Source organism: Podarcis vaucheri (assembly GCF_965113315.1).
Source record: "Podarcis vaucheri genome assembly, chromosome: 5".
Classification (NCBI taxonomy): domain Eukaryota; kingdom Metazoa; phylum Chordata; class Lepidosauria; order Squamata; family Lacertidae; genus Podarcis; species Podarcis vaucheri.
The window spans coordinates 17,650,940-17,672,628 of record NC_138763.1 but is presented as its reverse complement, the minus strand read 5'-3'; the positions used below and the strand labels follow the sequence as shown (position 1 = coordinate 17,672,628).

Sequence of the window (21,689 nt, the reverse complement as noted above, 5' to 3'; positions counted from 1 at the left end):
CATAGAAAAGGCAGGCAAAGTGAATGTTTAATTGGTTGCTTAAAATTAAATATTTTTGAAGCTATGTTTTGTTTTAGCAGCATGCACCACCTTGATGTTTTATGTTATAGTGGTCTAGAAATAAATTAAGGAACTGTAGAAATCACATCACTTGGAAAATGGGGACTTCTCTTATACATGCACCATTCATTTTGTTCTTAACACAGTTTCTTGTAAGACTCTGTATCAAAGATACTCTAGGCCTATCACAGTTTTTTTTAAAAATATATTACTGATTCCTTACACTTTGTCTTTTTAGATTGCCCTGAGGGTTCCTGGGGTGTGAACTGCCACTCTGTCTGCGAACCCTGTGAGAATGGAGGGCTGTGTCACCCAGTAACTGGGACGTGTGAATGCCCATCAGGATACACTGGGAAATACTGCAATGCTTGTAAGTCTGCAATCTTCTGTGCTTGGTGGGGGGACAGGGCAACGGAGCACAAACTTCTGTGCTTTTAAAATACAGTCGTACCTCAGGTTACATACACCTCAGGTTACATACGCTTCAGGTTACAGACTCCGCTAACCCAGAATAGTGCTTCAGGTTAAGAACTTTGCTTCAGGATAAGAACAGAAATCGGGCTCCAACAGTGTGGCAGCAGGAGGAGGCCCCATTAGCTAAAGCGGTGCTTCAGGTTAAGAACAGTTTCAGGTTAAGTACGGACCTCCGAAACAAATTAAGTACTTAACCCAAGGTACCACTGTAAAATAAAACCAAGGCTGCCCATGGAACTTTGTGGGGCTTTGCAGTGGAGTGTGGGGCTGGAGGTTCTGGTGCAATCCTTGTGGAACGCCCTCCCACCAGATGTCAAAGAGAAAAACAACTACCAGACTTTTAGAAGACATCTGAAGGCAGCCCTGTTTAGGGAAGCTTTTAATGTTTAATAGACTATTGTATTTTAATATTTTGTTGGAAGTCGCCCAGAGTGGCTGGGGAAACCCAGCCAGATGGGAGGGGTATAAATAAATTATTATTATTATTATTATTACACCCACGCTGGGCTGGCGCAGTAATTGGATCTGGACTGCGCGCAATGCCATCACCTTACTGCGGCAAGACCAGCTCAAGATCCAGCAGATCTACGGCCGGATCAGTTCAGCCCAGCTCTGTTTTGTTTTATTTATTAAATTTCTATGCTGCCTTTCATCTGAGGATCACAAGGCAGTTTACGATATAAAACACGGAGCTTAAGAGCTTTTAAACGAATGCTCCAAAGTTTAGAAAGCCAGCGCTGACTCGCAGCTGCCTGTTATGGTACCTTTAGCTGCAGCGCAGCCTGAGGATGCGCAGTAAGAGGCAGGTGATTCTGCCCTGAGCTAAATGACTTTCCAGGACCTCTTTGCCCAGTGATCTGTAATGAGTGGATCATGACCACAGTTGCTCTCTTTCACGTGGAACAGATGCCTTTGTCTGAGCTGATAGATCTAAGTGACAAGTACTGCACGCTTATCTCTTTTCAGCTTGCCCTGCTGGTTACCATGGGAAAGAATGCTTGCTGCAATGCAGCTGTCATACCGATGCTCAGTGTAACCCCGTCACTGGGGAATGCACATGCCCCCCAGGTTGGATCGGCCGCGACTGCAAGCAGCGTAAGTCAAAGCCTCCATTATCAGCACCTGCTCCTTCCTGCCGCTGCCGACGTAATCAAAATCCTAAAGAACCAGCTCAGCAGCTTCTTAGGCAATTAAACTTTCCTGCTACATGTATATATCTAATATATTCCCTGCTAATCTTCCTGCCTCTGTAATTGTGTATTTATGGGTTCGTGTAGCCTGGCTGGCTATAATCCTTAATCATGTAAGTCTAAAATGTAGAGGGCGATGGCTGGTGAAGCGGAGAGGTTTGATCGGAGAACTTTATTCCATCACTGTTCGCCAGTTCCTCCAAGCACAAGGCACAGCATTCAGACTGACAGCTGGTTCTGCGTCCCCCCCAATTTTCAATGCAGCTTAGTTCAGAGCTAATTCCCAATGTGAGGATGTGAGACAGGGGGGAAGACGCTTGTCACAACATGTTGAGTGAATCCCGTTCTCTTGCATTAGAAAGACGGTCCCTGGGTTTGTGAATTTAAATATCGAGTGAAATTTGAATATTATAGGTGTCACAACTTACCTGCATTGCTGCCTCATGCTGTGCTTCCCCTTTATTTCCATGTCATCATTTGGTGCCTTTTCATGGCCTGTTCATTTATCACATTTATCGTAACAACCCTGAGATACAGGCTGGCTCAGGAAACGACGACTTGCCCAAGGCTGCTTAACCAGTGAGCTTCATGACTAAGTGCTCTTTCACACATTAAGGAGCAACAAATACGAGTGCTCACTCAACAGAGCGTTGTAGCCAATCCGAGCTCTCTGTTGAGCATATGCATCATGCTCTCAAGCACCCATTTGTCACTGTTGAACTTGAAGGACACAATTATAAGACTATCGCCCACAAACGAAAAGTGCCACCAAGCCGCCAGCGGCGAATGGGAACTGTATCTCCTGGTCCAAGTCCAACTACTGCACACTTTTTTCTGCTTTGGAAGGTCACCGTTGAAATGCTCATTGGTCATAAGCATAAAAAGCCATCACAAGGGGATTAGACCAATTCTATCAAGGGTTAAACCACAGAGTCTAGGACTTGCTGATCAGAAGGTGAGCTCCCGTTGCTCGGTCCCTGCTCCTGCCAATCTAGCAGCTCGAAAGCATATCAAAGTGCAAGTAGATAAATAGGTACCACTCCGGCGGGAAGGTAAACGGGGTTTCTGTGCGCTGCTCTGGTTTGCCAGAAGCGGCTTAGTCATGCTGGCCACATGACCTGAAAGCTGTATGCCGGCTCCCTCAGCCAATAAAGCGAGATGAGCGCCGCAACCCCAGAGTTGGTCATGACTGGACCTAATGGTCAGGGGTCCCTTTACCCTTTATCAAGGGCCATGAGCTGTAATGGCTATACACCTGTTCCAGGTTCAAAGGCAGTGTGCCATTGGACATCAGTTACTGGGGAGTAAGAATGAGAGAAGGCTGCTGTGGGAAACAGGCTGCTGGGGAGTAAATGTACCATTGACTTGTTCTTCCATTCTTATAATATGGAAAACAGTTGTGAAAGAACAACTCAAGGCAAAAAGCCCTTTCACTGGCAGCTGCAGTGGACAGAAGGAAATGTGGCCATCACAGATATAGGCCAGTTCATGGAGGAAAACCCTCGTAGAATCATAAAATTGTAGCGTTGTAAGGAACACCAAAGCTCATCTAATCCAGCCCCCTGCAATGCAGGAATTTCAGCTAAAGCCTTCACCCTTTTTATTTTAGTCACAGTGTTCTGTGTGTAATGCTCAGTGCTATTTTTCTAGAAAAAGAGGTGCCACAAACACCTCCCTCATTCTCTTAGAATGGGAGTGGTACCACCTAAGAGGTGCTGGAACTGAGTTCTAGCTGAAAAAAAGCCCTGGTGTTGCAACACAACTACATGAGGGGAAAAAATAGAATGGATTTCAATAGTGGGTGCATTTGGAGCTAAGCACAGTCTGAATACTTGCAGGGCCTATTGACTTACTCCCACACAATGGACCCTTTCTCCTCTCTTTCTCAGAGAGGGCCGCAACAGTGATTTTAACAGATGTTCTTCCTTTAATCACCTGAGTGGCTTATAACAAAAAATTCTGGCAGTGCAGACTAGTGCATGTTCACTCACGTGTCACTTCTTCTGTGTTCTTTGCGGCTTGCTCCTTAGTAAGGCCTTGTGCCCTCAGCAATTCCAGATACCTAAGAACAACTGCATTCTGCCTTGATGTTTCTGACATGGGTCTTAACTTCACAGCAACTCTGGGGAGCCAGTGTGGTGTAGTGGTTAAGAGCGGTGGACTCGTAATCTGGTGAACCAGGTTCGCATCCCCGCTCCTCCACATGCAGCTGCTGGGTGACCTTGGGCCAGTCACACTTCTCTGAAGTCTCTCAGCCTCACTCACTTCACAGAGTGTTTGTTGTGGAGGGGGAAGGGAAAGGAGAATGTTAGCCGTTTTGAGACTCCTTCGGGTAGTGATAAAGCGGGATATCAAATACAAACTCTTCTTCTGCAGCTTGAAAGCCAATTGTCCACCTCATTTTATGTTTCCCTGGGTATCATTGCAGAAGCCCCCTGAAAAGGATCTGACATCTGGCAGGAGAGATATGTCCCTTCTCCAGCAGCCTACTGGGGGTTTGGGGTGGAAGGAGCAGGGTGGTTGGGAGAGAAGGGGAGATGGCAGAGAGAGAGAGGGAGAGAGAAAGATGGCAGAAAGATAAATGGGGTAGCAGAAAGTGAGAGAGCAAAAGGGGGAGGGGGAGGGAGGGAGGGAGGGAAGGAAGGAAGGAAGGAAGGAAGGAAGGAAGGAAGGAAGGAAGGAAGGAAGCCACTAGCTTCACCAGTCCCAGCCATATAGCCCCTGACAAGGGAATGCTTCAGAGGGAAGCATTCCCAATCGCTGCTTTATAGACTCCCAAACCCAGGAAGCCTTTGCTGTTGTTGCAGGCAGCCATATAACATTCTGTATTATTTTTCAGCTTGCGGTTCTGGCTCCTGGGGACAGCTCTGTGGAAACTCCTGTGACTGCAGAAACAGTGATGGGAGCTGCAACCCGGTTACTGGCGTTTGCTTCTGCGAAGCCGGATACACTGGAAAGCGTTGTGAGCAGAGTAAGATGTGAAGCATGCCAAAGAGGAGAAGTCTCAGAATAAAGGAGTGGGAACTGTTTTCCCCGTTGTGTGCTTATAGGAAAGGGTCCAGCTGGTTTATTTTTGTTTGTTTTTTTAGGCTGTGGGGAAGTCTACTTGGGAGGACTCAGATTTCAACCTCTATATAAGCATTTGCTTAAAATGTGTACTCCAAGAAGGAGTCTGTTTTCATAGCTGTTTGGAAGGAATAGCTAGCCTGACCATTAGACTTCATGTCTGGATCATCAAAATGCTTTATTTTTTGCATCCTTGGTTCCCCAGTGTACTCTTGGGCAGTTAATGCCTGCATTTATCCATTTCTGTTCTTTTTATTTCTAGGCTGTATTTCAGGACAGGAATTTGGCATAGCCCTCCCTATCTGGGTACTATTCGAAGGTTTTTGGACTCCATCTCCCATCAGCCCCAGCCCACATGGCTAATGGTCAGCGATGGTGGAAGTTGTGGTACAAAACATCTGGAGGGAACTAGGTTAGGGAAGGCTGGCCCCTTTATTGCCCAGTATGGGCATTAAGATCAGCAACTGGAACCTGGTTAGTTCTGCCGCAGCCTGATGATTATTGGCCTCTGGTAACACAGAGGTGGGCTTTTTCACTGTTGGCAGCAATGTTGTGGAAGGCCCTCCATGCTGAAATGCAAGGGGCTCCATCAGTATTGGCATTCCACCGTATCTTGAAGATACAAGTATTCCCTTCTACTTGGAACCTCCTTATTTATTTTTATTTTTTGAATTTGATAGTGTTTATTATACAAACCATTAGAAGCAAATTTACACAGCTATTAATTATAGAAAGTGGTATCAAGTCTTGGCACTGCCATACTGTGTAACACAGTTTAAGTTAGTAGAGTAAGGCAGGATTCCATTTTAAGGCATGCAGGAAAGGGGTTTATTGCATTCCATATTTTTCCTTCAGATATTCCACTTTTTAAATATATGCTTTCATTGCATCTTCTTTGGACATTCCTTTCAAGGAATTCCAGGCGTCCCACTTGGCCTTGCCTTTGAAATCAAGCATTCCAGGATGGTCTGTATTTACATCTCCAACTGTGGCCTGCTTGTAATGGCTGTAGATATCCGACATTTCTTGATCTGTTGGTTGGGTCTTCAGCTTCTTGACTTCTTCTGCAGCTTTTTCAAACTCTGCCTGTGCCATGGTTGCAGAAGCCTGCAGCGACCTCCTCCCGATGCAACAAAAGGGTGAACTGCGCCCGTTCTTGGAATCTCCTTATTCAACTGCTTTAGTGTTTTGCAATTATGCGTGAATATTTTTTAGTTGATTTTATACTTGTAAATGGTTAAGATGCTACACTGGCGTGATGTGATATGTAAAGTAGTAAACAATCTCTATCCCTACATTTAGGAATGGAAAAACCTTTCTGCCTTTCTTAGGGAAGCCTCTCAGGAGGCGGAGATACCCACCCAATTGTGCATTTTCTACCACATTGGCCCGAATACAAGTTGCACCCGCAAATAAGCCACACCTTTAAACTTCAAGGGGGGGGGAGACAATACCTGAATATAAGCCACTCCCTTAAAATTGGGTTACAGGCTGTGGTTGGTAGAATTGTAACTCTGAGCCAGTTTAAGCCTTTGATCTTGCAAGCCCACAAAAGTTACCGTACAATCGCTAAAATCGCAAACCGTTATTCAATTGCTACAATTCCGCAGGCACTCAAGGTCGCAAATCGGCAATAAAACATTTTTTTTGTTGTTGCCTTTTACCGTATGTCTGTTTCAGCAGCGATATCGTAGAAGCCATTTTTTGTAAGGTTGAGAATATAAGCCACACTTTTACTTTTCACGGTCGGAATTTGGGGGGGGGGGAGTGCGGCTTATATTCAGGCCAATACGGTATTTTGCCTGGGCTCTCTCTGAATTGCAGTAGCCACAAAGGTGCACAGTTATTCTCCATGCTTATTTGAAAATCAATTTCTGTAAAAGCAAATTATTATTCCCGCCCCCCTCCTGCATGCACAGGCAGCTGTTTAAACTGATCAAAGAAAAGTCAGGATTGATATCTGTGCCTGATTTTCGCCCGAATGCTTGTCTCTTGTCCTCTGTACACAGGATGCCCCAAGGGAACCTTTGGTTTGAGTTGTAAACATAGCTGCCAATGCAAAAATGGAGCGATCTGTGACCACATGAGCGGAGCCTGTACTTGTGCAGCTGGCTGGATGGGAACCTTTTGTGAGAAAGGTATTTCTCGCTCCCTTCTCTGTCCTCCCCTCTGTCTCCTTCCTTCCTTCCTTCCTTCCTTTCTTTCTTTCTTTCTTTCTTTCTTTCTTTCTTTCTTTCTTTCTTTCATCAATGCATTTCTCAACAGCGACGTTTTCTGCAGATTTTCAGTCTGTTGTAAAGATGTTATTGATTAGCTCAACAGCCTAGGATAATTTACCAGCTCAGTGATGTACTTGGTAAGACAAAACAGGCCCATTCTCTTAATGGTGGTTAAGAGGTCAGGATCACATCCTGGGATTGCGTGCAGAGCTCCTCCTTTCCTCTAGTTTTTACCATGGCATTGAAACCTAAGTTAGCAGCAGCAAAAGAGAACCTTTTTCACCCCTTTTACCAGGATTGTTTAACTAGCTTCAAACCTTGGTTAAGTGGAGATTTACCAGCAGTTTATATTAGCGCTGTCCTCAACAGCAGATAAAACAGGAGTGGGCAGAGGAGAGGCTGCAGAAAAGGAGCAGACAATTCCATGGGCAACACAGTAAAGAGACTAATTTAGCAACCCCATGCATCTATTTTATCGTAAGAAAGCCCCACTGAGTTCAAGGGCTTTTACCCCCAATTCATTGTACACAGGGTTGCAGCTTGAGCCTCTTTGGCACTGTAGGTTAAACCACAGAGCCTAGGACTTGCCAATCAGAAGGTCGGCGGTTCTAATCCCTGTGACAGGGTGAGCTCCCGTTGCTCAGTCCCTGCTCCTGCCAAGCTAGCAGTTCAAAAGCATGTCAAAGTGCAAGTAGATAAATAGGTACCGCTCTGGCGGGAAGGTAAACGGCTTTTCCGTACGCTGCGCTGGTTCACCAGAAGCGGCTTAGTCATGCTGGCCACATGACCCGGAAGCTGTATGCCGGCTCCCTCGGCCAATAAAGCAAGATGAGCACCGCAACCCCAGAGTCGGTCACGACTGGACCTAATGGTCAGGGGTCCCTTTAACTTTACCTGACCTTTAAAGAGTTACCCTTTAACAGTAGCTTCCACACTCATTCCCAAGAAGCTCAGCAGCAGTCAGTGAGAAGATTGGTGATGGCAGGCAAGCTTCTTTGAAAGACAGCTTGCCACAATTACCTGTCTTCCCTTGCAATGCACAACAGGGTTGTGGGGGGGGGCTGTTTTCAGCCCAAGGGCTCCGTTGACAGCTGGGATAGCTCTGTTGGTGGAGCAAGAGACTCTTAATCTCAGGGGCGTGGGTTTGAACCCCACGTTGGGCGAAAGAGTCCTGCATTGCAGGGGGTTGTAGTAGATGACCCCTTTGATCCCTTCCAACTCTCTGATTCTTTGTTCTATATTCGCTTCTGGAGGCCATATGCCAGGGGTGAAAAGGGCCAGAGTCAAAAGAGGGCAGAACAGCAGTACAGTAAGCTAATTTCTACACAGAATTGCACACCCCTCTCCATTCTCCACCAGGGATTCATGATCAGAATTCAAGGACATATTCCAGCCAGACAAAAACACCCCAGCTGGGTGGGAAGTGGTGCTGTTGAGAGGCATGGCCCAGGAAGAGATGGTGTGTTTGGGGAGCAGGGTGTGGGAAAGCCTCTCCTCTTAACAGAGGGGAGCGGTTGTGAGCGAGAGCCGGTTGGCCCGTCTGCAAGGGGGTGTCTTCGGCCCCCTGCGTCAGCTTTCCTGGCTGCTGCACCGCGCCCATAGGCAGCGGTGCGGGGGCGGGGTTTAGCCTCATTCAAGCAGCCGCGGCAGCTCCATGCCCTCATTGTGAGCCCAGAAGACGATGGATCACCCACCAACCCTCCTATGCTTCTGACCTAGGGACGCAGGTGGCACTGTGGTCTAAACCACTGAGCCTAGGACTTGCCGATCAGAAGATCCGGCGGTTTGAATCCCACAACAGCGTGAGCTCCCGTTGCTCGGTCCCTGCTCCTGCCAACCTAGCAGTTTGAAAGCACGTCAAAGTGCAAGTAGATAAATAGGTACCACTCTGGTGGGAAGGTAAACGGCGTTTCCGTGTGCTGCTCTGGTTCACCAGAAGCGGCTTAGTCATGCTGGCCACATGACCCGGAAGCTGTACGCCGGCTCCCTCGGCCAATAAAGCGAGATGAGTGCCGCAACCCCAGAGTCGGCCATGACTGGACCTAATGGTCAGGGGTCCCTTTACCTTTACCTATGCTTCTGACCTTGCTACGGATTTTGGTTGGTTGCCCAGGGGGCCTGGTAGGAATTTTTACCCATTGGGCAAATTAGCACCAGCCTCATGGTTTTTCGCCTACCTCGTAGCAATTCGTCACAACTTTTGGGTATTGGCAGTTAGGTATATGTGTCGTGTGTTAGAGGGTAGGTTATTGCCATCACCTACCCTCCCCTTGTTTGGGTATTCCATTAAAGGAATCTGGTGGTCGTAGATCCTGTCTGATGCCCTGCTGGTGGCTAGGGCCATGGCACCACCCCCGGTGACATCAGGGGAAGCTTCCAGTTGTATTTGCATCAACAAGCTCCTCCCACTGGTTGTTAACCTTCGGATGACTCCCTGCTGCGTGAGGTGGAGTCATGTATAGATTGTTTGATCCAATGGCTAAGCCAATACCACTCACATGCTGTAACCAATAAAGCTGTGGCCTTCTTTAGCCCATTAACCTTAAATACATGTGTCCTTGTGTCTTATTTATCTCAAGCGGGTGGCGGGTCCTTGACTCACAAAGAGTCAAAAGAACACGGTAGTAGAGAGCTGGAGAGCCCTTAGGTTTTCCAGCCCAGATGCAAAGCCACATGGAAGGGTTATATCCTGCATCACAGTTCATACAGGGTTGTAGTGAGGCCTAGCAAATGGCGTTGGGAATGGAAACATCTATTAATGGTCTGTTGTTGCTTTTTCTGCATGTTTCACCCGGTGTCTGATTTCTGCATTGATCCACAGTTGCTTTTTTTAAAAAAAACATTGTCTCAATGTACATATTTGAATACACTGTGTTTTTTTCTCTTTAATATACTAAAACTGCCAAGAACTGGTGCCACAGGATTTGGAGAAGGGCAAAATCTGCTGGAGAGCAAAGTTATGATCCTCAGTAGGGGTCTGAGTAGTGTGCATCGTAGCAAAAAAAAATATTTTAAAAAATGCAGAGATAAAATTATTTGGAGCTTCCCTACCTGGCATCTGATGTGAACAGACTGTGAACTCTTAGGACCCCTGGCAGAATGTTCTGCAACTCAGTGGGACTCCGCAGAATACGCATAATAGTTTCTCAGTGGGGACGCTTGGGGAAGTAATTCTTTGCAAATTCTGATACAAAATTGACCCTATCTGTAGGTCTGCAGACTAATATGCAGAACCAGGTGTTGATATAACGTTGCAGTGCAATTCTTGGCTTTAAAAAGAAGTACCAAAATCATGTCAAAATGTGTATTTTAGGATATAACACACATGGAATTGCATGCTTTGCAAGAAAACACGAATTCTTTGCAGATAGATGTGGAAGCAGGATAGAGTATGTGCAAAGCATTTGAGAGAGTTCTAACTCCCACACTAAATCTATTGTTCTTGTTATACTTTGTAAGGCAAGTACATAAGGAGAAATCAAATGCCTGTGTTTTAGTATCTGAGCAAATTGTAATTTTTGTGTGTGTACCTGTGGTGCCCTCTAGTGGAAACGAGGCCAATTTGCACCTTTGACGAAAAATACTCAGGCAGCTCTTTGTTTCCCCTAGGATACAAAATAAATAAATCTTAACACCAGCAGTATCACAATAAACTTTATTCAGCTCAAGTGAAAAACAAAAAAGCAGTGAGCTAGCCTGCCTGTTCCTTATGGCCAGAGTTTTAAAAGACAAAGGAGAAAAATAAGTTGCTGGTAGGAATGAGGAAGAAATTTGTTTCACATCACATGCAAAGATAGAATCATAGAATCATAGAGTTGGAAGAGACCACAAGGGCCATCGAGTCCAACCCCCTGCCAAGCAGGAAACACCATCAGAGCACTCCTGACATATGGTTGTCAAGCCTCTGCTCAAAGATGAGCTTACCTACTTTAGGATTTACAGATGCAGGGAGCAATTTCAGAAGGGATCAAATAGTTGGAACCCTCCTGTTTCAGCAGTCATATTCCTTTTTGGGGAACAAAACTAAGGAGAAGCCATAGGGTGCCACCGCCTGATTGTGGTGTAATGCTTAGAGCAGCCTTTCTCAAGCTGTGGGTCCCCAGATGTTGTTGAACTACAACTCCCACCACCCCTAGCTAGCAAGGCCAGAGCTCAGGGATGATGGGAGTTGTAGTCCAACAACATCTGGGGACCCACAGGTCGAGAATCTCTGGCTTAGAGTGTCAGACTAGGACTTGGAAGGCCAGGTTCAAATCCCCACTTAGCCATGTTGTTGTTGTTTGGTCGTTTAGTTGTGTCCGACTCTTCGTGACCCCATGGACCAGAGCACGCCAGGCACTCCTGTCTTCCACTGCCTCCCGCAGTTTGGTCAGACTCATGTTTGTCGCTTCGAGAACACTATCCAACCATCTTGTCCTCTGTCGTCCCCTTCTCCTTGTGCCCTCCATCTTTCCCAACATCAGGGTCTTTTCCAGGGAGTCTTCTCTTCTCATGAGGTGGCCAAAGTATTGGAGCCTCAGCTTCACGATCTGTCCTTCCAGTGAGCGCTCAGGACTGATTTCCTTCAGAATGGATAGGTTTGATCTTCTTGCAGTCCATGGGACTCTCAAGAGTCTCCTCCAGCACCATAATTCAAAAGCATCAATTCTTTGGCGATCAGCCTTCTTTATGGTCCAGCTCTCACTTCCATACATCACTAGTGCCAGAATAGGATAGGTAAACACTACTAGGGGTTGGGGAACATGCTCAGTGGTCTTGATGCTAACATTCCTGGAGGCACCACCTGCAAGCACGCCATTCCCATTCCATTCCAAGTGTCTCGATTTTCCAGGGACAGTCCCAGAATTACAAAAGCCATCCCGGCTCCTGATCTGATCCCAGAATGTCCCCATTTTTCCTGCCAGGGCTGCCGCCTGCCAAGCTCAAGAAGGAGGGTGAGCCGGCGTTTGTCCCAAATGGCAGCGGCAGTGAAGGAGCATCCCATTGCCTCTCCATGGCCTCAGAGGGGAGAGGTGGCTATCCCTGAAGCCTTTGGAGCGCAGCAGGAACTCGCGCTCTGCTCCGAAGGCTTTGGGTTCCTTTTGCTGAAGCCGGGAGAGCAAGACTCTCCTGGCTTCAGCAGAGAGGGAGAGCTGTGCAGTGCCCCTTCAGCGAAGCAGGAGGAGAAATGGAAGGGGCTCCGTTTCTCCTTCTGCTTCGCTGAAGGGGTGCTGAGCAGAGAGGGGGAGAATTTTTTTTTCTTGTTCTCCCCCTCTAAAACAAGGTGCGTCCGATGGTCGGGTGCGTCCTATGGAGCAAAAAATACGGTATATCCTGCCTTTCTCCCAAGTACTTAACTGTGATCTCCCACAACACATGGGGTGAATAGAAAAAGAGAGCCTAACTCCCCCTCCCTCTCCCCAAAATGTTTGGCACAAGTAAGAAGATTTACCATATGGGAGCCTGTTAAGGTTGCCATGATTTCAACCAGCCACCGCAGCTATGCCATAAACAGGAGCTTTGATGTGTCAATGTTTGCAGGTTCTCTCCATGCAATTAAAAGCTCACCTGTTGATTTGTGCATATTAAGTTGCAGTTAAAGACACAGGAGCAGACCATGATGGAGTGTTACTTGTTTTCTTTATTATTTATTTAATATGGTTTTATTGATTTACAATATACAACAATTACAGAAAAAGAGAAAAACATACAAAAGCAAAAATTCAACTCTCCCCACTCCAGCACGGATCAATTTAGTTAAGTCTGCCAAAGTCCAGTCTGTGATTTCAGTAGTTGCCACTCTTGAGGGTAATCAGTAATTTTATAAAAGGATGCCATATTTCAACAAAATCATCTACACCATTTGTATTATTCAGTGTATGTAATCTCTTGGTTAATTTTTCTGATACAGCAATGGGCCATATATTCTGTTTCCAATGAGAGATACACAGATCATAGGATCACAGAACTGTAGAATTGGAAGGTACCCCCCCCAAAAAAAAGCATCCATGACAGATGGCCTTCCAACCTCTGCTTAAAAACCTCCAAGGAAGGAGGCTCTGAGGAAGATATTCCAATCCTTTTCAATTCTGTGGCATTAGTAGGTGTGCTGCTACCAAAAGAAAAGTAATTGGTTCTTCATAACAAAGGTCAGATTTCTTTAAAAATAGCTAACAATTCCAAACCTGGGGTACATTTCACATGTCATGGAAATTCTACTCAGTATTGATCCAGAGCAGATTCCAGCATATAGTGAGCAGAGTAAAAACTTAAACACGTTGCAGGATTTCCAAAAAATAGACCAGAGGCAATTCATAGTTCATTCAGCAGAGCTTTACTGCTACTGAAGGCAAATGAGCATCATGGTCACAAATCCAATACATTCAGGATTGGCACTGTCCATCAGAAATCCAGTTGCAGCAGACTTAACTTAAACCTACAATAACTTATAGTAAGTCTAAACTTTAACACTAAGCATACTATGTACAGACCACCACACCAGAAGGAAAAGAGATAGAAAGAGACAGTGAAACCTTTCTGGCCTTACTTTTATAGTCAGCATGACCTTGACAGAAGAGATAACAGAACCAGTTTAAGCCAGCTGTACTCAGCTTCTCTGAAGGTATAACCCAAACATCACAAACCTTCTGCTTGCTTCTTTCATGCAGAGAAGCTTCCAGAACCCTCTTGAATTAATTAGAATAGGAAAGATCTCTATACATCAGATCAATACTTTCTGTCCTTAGAAATGCAAACTGACACATTTCACATGTATTATAGCTTATTTCTGTAAATACCCTCTCCCAGAAGGGCTTTATATGTTCACGCATCCACCACATGTGAAATGTTGTACCTATACTATTGTGCCCTCTGCTGGAGTTTTACTTGTTTTCTTTATGAATGATCTGTTGGAAACCCTAGAGCTTAACATGCTTAATTGATGAGTAATTCACTGGCATGGTCACAACACACTTTCTCCTGGACTTCCTTTGAAACATTGTGGATTGGGTTGGAGTGCTGATCTCATTTGTGACCCATCAAGTGAAATGTGACTAGTGTATTGTGTTCAGCATGGTGGGCCATGACTGTATCAGTATCTGACTAGACGTTCCGTGCTATTCTTTCAGCAGCATAATTTTCTGGCTAGCATCAAATATGTTATTTATACATTTTCATGCTGAGGGAGGCCAGTTTTACAGTCCAAGCACCGCTTTGCCTCCGGTGCAAGAGACAGACTCTTGGATCAGCTCTTAACTAAAGCGTAAATGTGTGCATTCCCCTGTTACTTCCTAAAAGCTCTGTTTCGGGGAAGGCGAATATTGCTTGCCAGATAGATAGATGTATACACAAACGAGTATCACCATCTCATCATCTTCCATCTTCAGCTTGTCCAGATGGCTTTTTTGGGCTGGACTGTCACCAGGTGTGCGACTGCAAGAATGGAGCTGTCTGCAATCACATCGATGGAACCTGCCAGTGCCTCCCTGGCTGGATCGGGCCCAGCTGTGAGCAAGGTTTGTATACTAATGAGAAAGCGGCTCTCTAAATCTCACCAAACTCATCCGTGTGTGCATACCAGATCTGTGTGCAGATGCAGATCTGTAAGTGCAGCGTGATTTATGCAGAATGATTGTTTGCATGCAAGCACCATGATTATACATCATATTTTTCATGATTTGGGGGGGCATTCCCCTCCAAGAGCTCACCCGTGGAACCCGAATCTTCATTTTTGTGCTCCTCTCCAGTTTAATAAGCAGGCTGCAAGATGCTGGGAAGACGATGAGCAAGTTAACTTTGATGTGTATGTGCTGTTGCTTATGCGTGCATAAAACACTTGACAACAGCTGTAGAGTATATTTCTTCCTTTTTTACATAAATAAAAAATAGCAAGGGTTGATTCATAAGTGTCAGGGGTTCAGGAGCAGAGACGCAGAGAAGGGAGGAAGCAGAGAGCGAGGGGGAGGAATCCGAAGGGAAAATGAGTGATGATGACGACCCGAGATCTCCAAGCCTAAGCAGTGAGTCAGAGGACTCCCAAAAGGGAGCCCCAGTGAGCAGAGCAAGGGGGGGATCCGGGGGGACACCCCAGGAGGAAGGGAACAGAGGAGATTCAGAGAGTAGCAGCTGGAAGTCGGGACCCACGCTCATAACTGAGAGCGGCAGCAGCTGGAAGTCGGGACCCACGCTCAAGACTGAGAGCAGCAGGGAGGAAGGTAGCCAGGCATCGGGTTCCGGAGGCTGTCAGCAGGAGGGAGGGCACGAGTCAGGGGTGGTCACGCCCTCCTCAGAGAGCGAGGCAACGGTTAAGAGGAAAGTAGAGAGTTGGGCGCGCGCGCCAAGTTCAAATGCAACGGAAGCTGGAGCAGTAAGCAGCCCGGAGAGTGAGCCAGGTCCCAAAGCCCGCCGCAAGGAGGCAGAAGGATCAGGGGGGTCAGCGTCAGAGGAGAGTAGAAGGGAGGAGGCCCAGGGGGGCAGAAGGACCCAGAGACGTAGGGAGAGGCGAAGGAGGTGGAGCAAGGCTAGGGTATTAAGCTGGTGTGCAAGAGGCGGGGACTCAGACGGGTCTTCGCCGACCTAGGGCAGAAGGTGTAGAGCTGCACGCTGCAGTTCGGAAATGAAACCTGTAACTTAATAAAGACTCTTATAAAGTGAACGCTGGCGGACTTGGTCCTATGTGAGCTGGGACTGGGTGGCAGCTCTGACAATAAGGTTATGATGATTCAATTATTGTATGATGGTCTAGCTATTTGAAATTATTACCACATGTTGGCTGCAACAGTTGTCTCCTACATTTTGCTAATCCCCACATCCACAGGTTATCCAAATCTACTTCCATGGCAATAGAGGGGGGAGGGGTCAATTGAACAGCAGATAGTCCCTTGGCGCATTGGCTTTGAAATCACAGTATGCTGGGATCTTAATGGAAATGGGTTGTGGGAAGGAATATTGGATGCAAGCAACTCTTTAGTGATCACAGCAGATAGATCAGTTTCATAATCCAGTTCCACATGGATCCAACAGTGTGGCGATTGTGCAAATCAATCTCTTCCGTGGAAGATCTTCGTCTGAATTTATCATTTGATGTAGACAGAATGTAACAATAACACTTCTCTTCTGCAATAATTTGCTATGCTTATTCTGTTGATGCATTCTCTTGATGGACAAGTTTAGCTATGGCCTTTCCTATACAAAAAAAAACCCAAAACAATTAAGCATTTGCCATACATAAACAATGGAGAACAGCTGGATCCTCCAAGGTAAACATTGCTTGCAACTGAGGCACAATGCCCGCCGAGTTGGTGTTGTGAGTCGGCTTGGCGTGTTTGGTTGCTGCTGTGTGCAAAAACCTCTCTGCCAGAACTTGCATCTGTCATTACAGAATATTCAACAAAGCCATTATGCCTCTGAGAAATAAGTGGATCAAGGGAAAGATTAAGGCTTTATCACTTACTGCCCCATCCTGTAGTAAGAGCATGAGTTCTTGCAGGCTCAAACCAATGCACCTGATGTATTCATAATGGGTTTGCAGCTAAAAGGCACCAACACTGTGCCCTACTAGCAAAAGCTCTGTACCCCTCCACAGCAACACCTACCAAGAAAAGGGTATAATAAACTGGTCATGCTGTGCTCCATTGGTGCCAGGCAAAACAAGTTTACATCCATTTTTTTATAGAAGATAATTCACAGTAATAGATAGATTATATATAGACATGCAACCAAGCATGCCCCATATCAGTCTCTACAGCCACAGCAGGTGGCGTAACCTTCTGACAATTTGACTTCACCCCAAAGGCACAATCCTCCACTTGTCTCCCGAGACAGACGGATGCCGGCAACAATACAGAGATAGAGATATATGATTACAGGTCCGTGATAGAAGAGCACGTGTTTTGCATGCAAAAGGTCCCGAATGCAGCTTTGGCAGCATCTCTAGTTAAAAGGAACAGGTAGCAAGGGATGTGAAAGACCTCTGAGATCCAAGAGAGCCACTGCCAGTCAGAGTAGGCAGTATTGAGCTAGGTAGACAAATGTTATAAGACAGTTTCTGGCATTTCTGTTTGCACTGAGTTTGTAATTAGCATTCTGAGTCCAAAGGGAGGGGTATGCACCAGGACTTTATTTTTATTTTTAATCCTCCTCCTAACTTATTCCTGAAGGTGGTGTAATGGACTGCTGGCAGAAGGAAACATCACTGCCTCCCCTCCCCTTGAACATCTATGTGTTGTTGTTGTTTAGTCGTTTAGTCGTGTCCGACTCTTTGTGACCCCATGGACCAGAGCACGCCAGGCACTTCTGTCTTCCACTGTTTCCCATAGTTTGGTCAAACTCATGCTGGTAGCTTCGAGAACACTGTCCAACCATCTCGTCCTCTATCGTCCCCTTCTCCTTGTGCCCTCCATCTTTCCCAACATCAGGGTCTTTTCCAGGGAGTCTTCTCTTCTCATGAGGTGGCCAAGGTCTTGGATTCTCAGCTTCACGATCTGTCCTTCCAGTGAGCACTCAGGGCTGATTTCCTTCAGAATGGAGAGTTTTGATCTTCTTGCAGTCCATGGGACTCTCAAGAGTCTCCTCCAGCACCATAATTCAAAAGCATTAATTCTTCGGCAGAACATCTATGTAGCCCAACCTTTATAATGGGTAGAAAACTGGATCTGGCTGGTAGGCCAGATCCTTAACTCCACACACAGCTGTGGGCCAAGTACGATGCCACCTTTCAATCACTTGATGTCGCAAAGACATCAGGTGACACTTTGTCTATCTGCTTGTTTGGTTGCAAGTTGCTTTGGGTTGCTCTGGGCAATAGAAAGTGACTGAAAAGATTCAGTGAGTGAATGAATGAATGAATGAATGAATGAATGACTGTTTGCCAAGTTTAGTACTTTCCCAAGTGCTGACTGTCAACTGATCAGTGGTGCCTGCAAAGCCCCTTCCTTCTAAACCCTGCCTTTTCCTGACCCACATCTGACATCATATATAACATCAGGTCTTAGCATCATATAATTGGAGGGTTGGAAAGGGACCACGAGGGTCATCGAGTCCAACACCTTGCAATGCGGGAATCTTTTTAGTCATGTAGGGAAGTTGCCAGAGCCCAACTACTTGGAATCATCTTGGTTCCTCCCTGGTGCAAGGCCCATTTAAGACATCATCAATGAGCATGAAGGCCTGGGCTCCTTCAAGCAGAATGGTGGGAATATAAATTAATTAAATAAATAAATATTGCCCCTGACTTCTCCAAGCTGTACACAAATAAATGTGCTACATAAGCTTTAACATGAAGGGTCAGGAGACCAGCAAGCTCTTTAAGTCAGTGAACCTCTTGCCCCAAATTGTCCATCTCTACACCACTTGCCCCAAGAAAGAGTAACAGCACCTTCCCTAGGCGAAGGTCTCCAAGGGCTCCCAAAAAACTGAAGCCAGCTTTGTAGAGTGCAGAGCACAAATTCTCTTTCTCCGTATTCTCCATGTAACAGAAGCCATTATGTGGCCTTGTTTCCAAGCCTCCAGCAGGTAACAAACACTTAAGAACGTTGTCAGGTTTTCTTCCTTGGTGGTGAGGGCTGGAACCTCGCTTTTAAAAACCGTTTGACTTGAAAGCTCATCACAGCACGCCACATTCTGCAGTTGCTCAGTGGACACTTTACTCTCATCATTTGTTAGCAGAGCTACTCAAGAGGAAGGTTCTTCACCTCTGTAGCTGCCCTCTAGGTTTGGTGAAATATGAGCCTATTGTGTTACCTTGTATAAGAGCCCAGGCTGTTACCAAATCAGAACGGTGATAACTTTTCTTCAGTCACAGACCATTTGCTGTGACTTTCCAAACATTTGTGAAGTTAGCAATCAATCAGCTTAGTCTTTGACTGATGTTTCTGGACGATTTATTTCATTTTCTTTTTTTAAAAGGCCCTGCAAGCTTTGTTTCTACATATTAAGTTTAATTAAGAAACAAAACCCTTCATCTTAAGCCATGCCTGTCTCCTTCATCTTCCCACCAAAGTGTACTGTACTCATATCCAAAACCCACTATTTGTCCTTGCGTGATGGGACCATTAAAGCTTTCTGCACCACCTTTGATTTATTTTGTGCACTAGTTAAGGTGCCACAGTCTTTGCAACTTCGTTTGCCTCCGAGTTAAAGGGATAAGGTCAAACAACAATGCAAAGAAGGTAGCCCCCTTTGCCTCTTAGCTAAACAATGAATCATCGCTTTGATTTAAAGACTGGCCAGTAATGCCTTGTAATACACGGGTGACACTGCTGGTTTTTTCCAAAGGTTGCTATTAAAGCGGTCGGGTGATGGCTCGCTTCCAGGTCCTCTGGCAGCGCACGACAACATCGTATTTATATGCAGGCCTCGCGGTGCCGGGTGATGGAGAGATATTCTCCTAAGAGAGAAGTAAAAGGTTTGGAGGGAAGCGCAAGACTGGCGCATAATTGAGACAGAAATTGATTTGCTCTAAGACTTAATGCTATTAAAAGCCGCTGGCTTAGGGAGGCTGCTCAGCGTGAATGAAAAAGCTTTTCAAAATTATTGATAAGGGAGGATGCAACCCATCTGCTGAGAACTTGCCAACAAGCGGGAATAAAACAAACGAGCCCCTTTTGCTCGGTTAGCAGGCAGAGGGCACCAGCACCTGCAGGGCGAGTCTGAAGCACTGAGGCAAACGGCTGCAACATTGATGAGCTTCACTCGTAGCCAGGGCTTACTTGGACTGAAGAAGTCAGAAGGCGCGAAAATGGCTGATTCAGCTTTCGGGACAATAGAAGCCACTAATGCTTGTATCTGAGACCGGGTTAGATGTTTTAAGAACATATATCCTCCTCTCCTTTTCCCCATATCATTTCTTCAACACCTAGCATGATATGACCATGCTCTGGGGTTGTACTGTGTTCCCTGCAGTTTCATGTCCTTGGGCAGCAGCTTGCTGGGGATGGGATGCTGTGATGTCGCATTTTGCACTACTAGGTGCTACCAGAGAAGGGGAGCAGGATAGAGGGGGTTGCTGTATTCGACATCACCTGCATCACCCTTCTAACATCTGGTTCTGCTCTGTCTTAAATGTCCACACCAGGCCTTTGCTTCACCACTCATGCTGGTAGCTTCGAGAACACTGTCCAACCATCTCATCCTCTGTCGTCTCCTTCTCCTTGTGCCCTCCATCTTTCCCAACATCAGGGTCTTTTCCAGGGAGTCTTCTCTTCTCATGAGGTGGCCAAAGTATTGGAGCCTCAGCTTCAGGATCTGTCCTTCCAGTGAGCACTCAGGGCTGATTTCCTTCAGAATGGAGAGGTTTGATCTTCTTGCAGTCCATGGGACTCTCAAGAGTCTCCTCCAGCACCAGAATTCAAAAGCATCAATTCTTTGGCGATCAGCCTTCTTGATGGTCCAGCTCTCACTTCCATACATCACTACTGGGAAAACCATGGCTTTAACTATACGGACCTTTGTTGGCAAGGTGATGTCTCTGCTTTTTAAGATGCTGTCTAGGTTTGTCATTGCTTTTCTCCCAAGAAGCAGGTGTCTTTTAATTTCGTGGCTGCTGTCACCATCTGCAGTGATCATGGAGCCCAAGAAAGTAAAATCTCTCACTCCCTCCATTTCTTCCCCTTCTATTTGCCAGGAGGTGATGGGCCCAGTGGCCATGATCTTCGTTTTTTTGATGTTGAGCTTCAGACCATATTGCACCACTAATAAGTGGTTAATTTCTGAAAGATAGGTGCTGAGACCTCCCTGCCTTACCTGGCCTCTTAGAGTCCTTCCAGACAAGTTCTGTGCTCTTCACACATGCAATAAAACATATGTGAACCACCCTGAGATCTACGGATGAAGAGTGGTATACAAAGTTAATAAATAATAAAAGTAAAAATGCCCTGTTTTTCCCCCTTATCCCTTTTTAATCCAGTTTTGACCACCCCAGCCTAAAAGCTTTTTTCTTCTTTTTTTTTAAAGACAAGACAAAACACCCTATTGCCAGTCATCCATTAGCACAAACTCTATAGGTTTGGTTGCCCATGCTGCTATTTTTCTGCCTTTTCAAACAATCTGTGTATTGACAAATCAGGCAGGTGGGTATTTTCCAATTCAGCACGCAGTGACCATTACCGCGTGCATAGTTTTATTATCCTGTTTAATATCTTATACATATCCATCCTTTAATCTGCATTAAAACACCATAATTATTACATAAAACAAATAAATGAAATACTGCTTAAATACAAGTGTGTTTCATTCAATACAAAATGTTACCGAAATATCACAACACAGTGATGCTTTGAATGAAACGATGGAGGAAAAGCCCTTTGCAATGACATTTATTTCTAAACGGGCATTAACTGGGAAAGGAGTATGTGCATGTGCTTGTTTTAATCAGTTTTTTTTTAAAAAATTAGCACTGAAACACTTTTCTCGGAGCATGTGTGCACGTGTGAAATGTCAGTTGCAGTGTTTTGTGCCTACTAAGCATGCCCAATCTTTATTGCGCTATTTTGGGTCCTGATTTTTAACAACTTTTTGTACTTCTGCAAACTTATGAGTTACATTGAGGGCGCTGATACCTCTCTCTTCCAGCTAGGTGCCCTTGGTTACTGTGCTGTTGGCACCCTGAGAGTGAATTCATCATTAGTTAGAGTGACAATGATGTTCCGCAGTTGAGGACCAGCATTTCAATAGGTTCCAGAGCTGAACTCTGTCCAGCAGCCTT

The 21,689-nt window shown here is 45.7% G+C and overlaps 1 protein-coding gene and 1 pseudogene across 9 annotated transcripts in view; one reads left to right on the top strand and one right to left on the bottom strand.

The window, feature by feature from the left end:
• LOC309533018 (uncharacterized protein) overlaps positions 1 to 21,689 on the top strand; it is a 219,310-nt gene that overhangs the window by 166,288 nt on the left and 31,333 nt on the right. For all 8 annotated transcript variants that reach the window (XR_014220091.1, XM_082223867.1, XM_082223869.1 and 5 more), the window contains 5 exons: positions 299 to 430; positions 1,501 to 1,629; positions 4,564 to 4,695; positions 6,800 to 6,928; positions 14,374 to 14,502. Coding sequence is in view for 7 of the 8 variants with exons in the window: in XM_082223867.1 (XP_082079993.1) it covers positions 299 to 430; positions 1,501 to 1,629; positions 4,564 to 4,695; positions 6,800 to 6,928; positions 14,374 to 14,502 (651 nt within the window). In the remaining variant the exon portion in view is untranslated. The remainder of the gene's footprint in view (positions 1 to 298; positions 431 to 1,500; positions 1,630 to 4,563; positions 4,696 to 6,799; positions 6,929 to 14,373; positions 14,503 to 21,689) is intronic.
• On the bottom strand, positions 5,555 to 5,963 carry LOC309533310 (acyl-CoA-binding protein pseudogene; annotated as a pseudogene). The gene has a single exon. The product of its transcript is annotated as an acyl-CoA-binding protein pseudogene (transcript).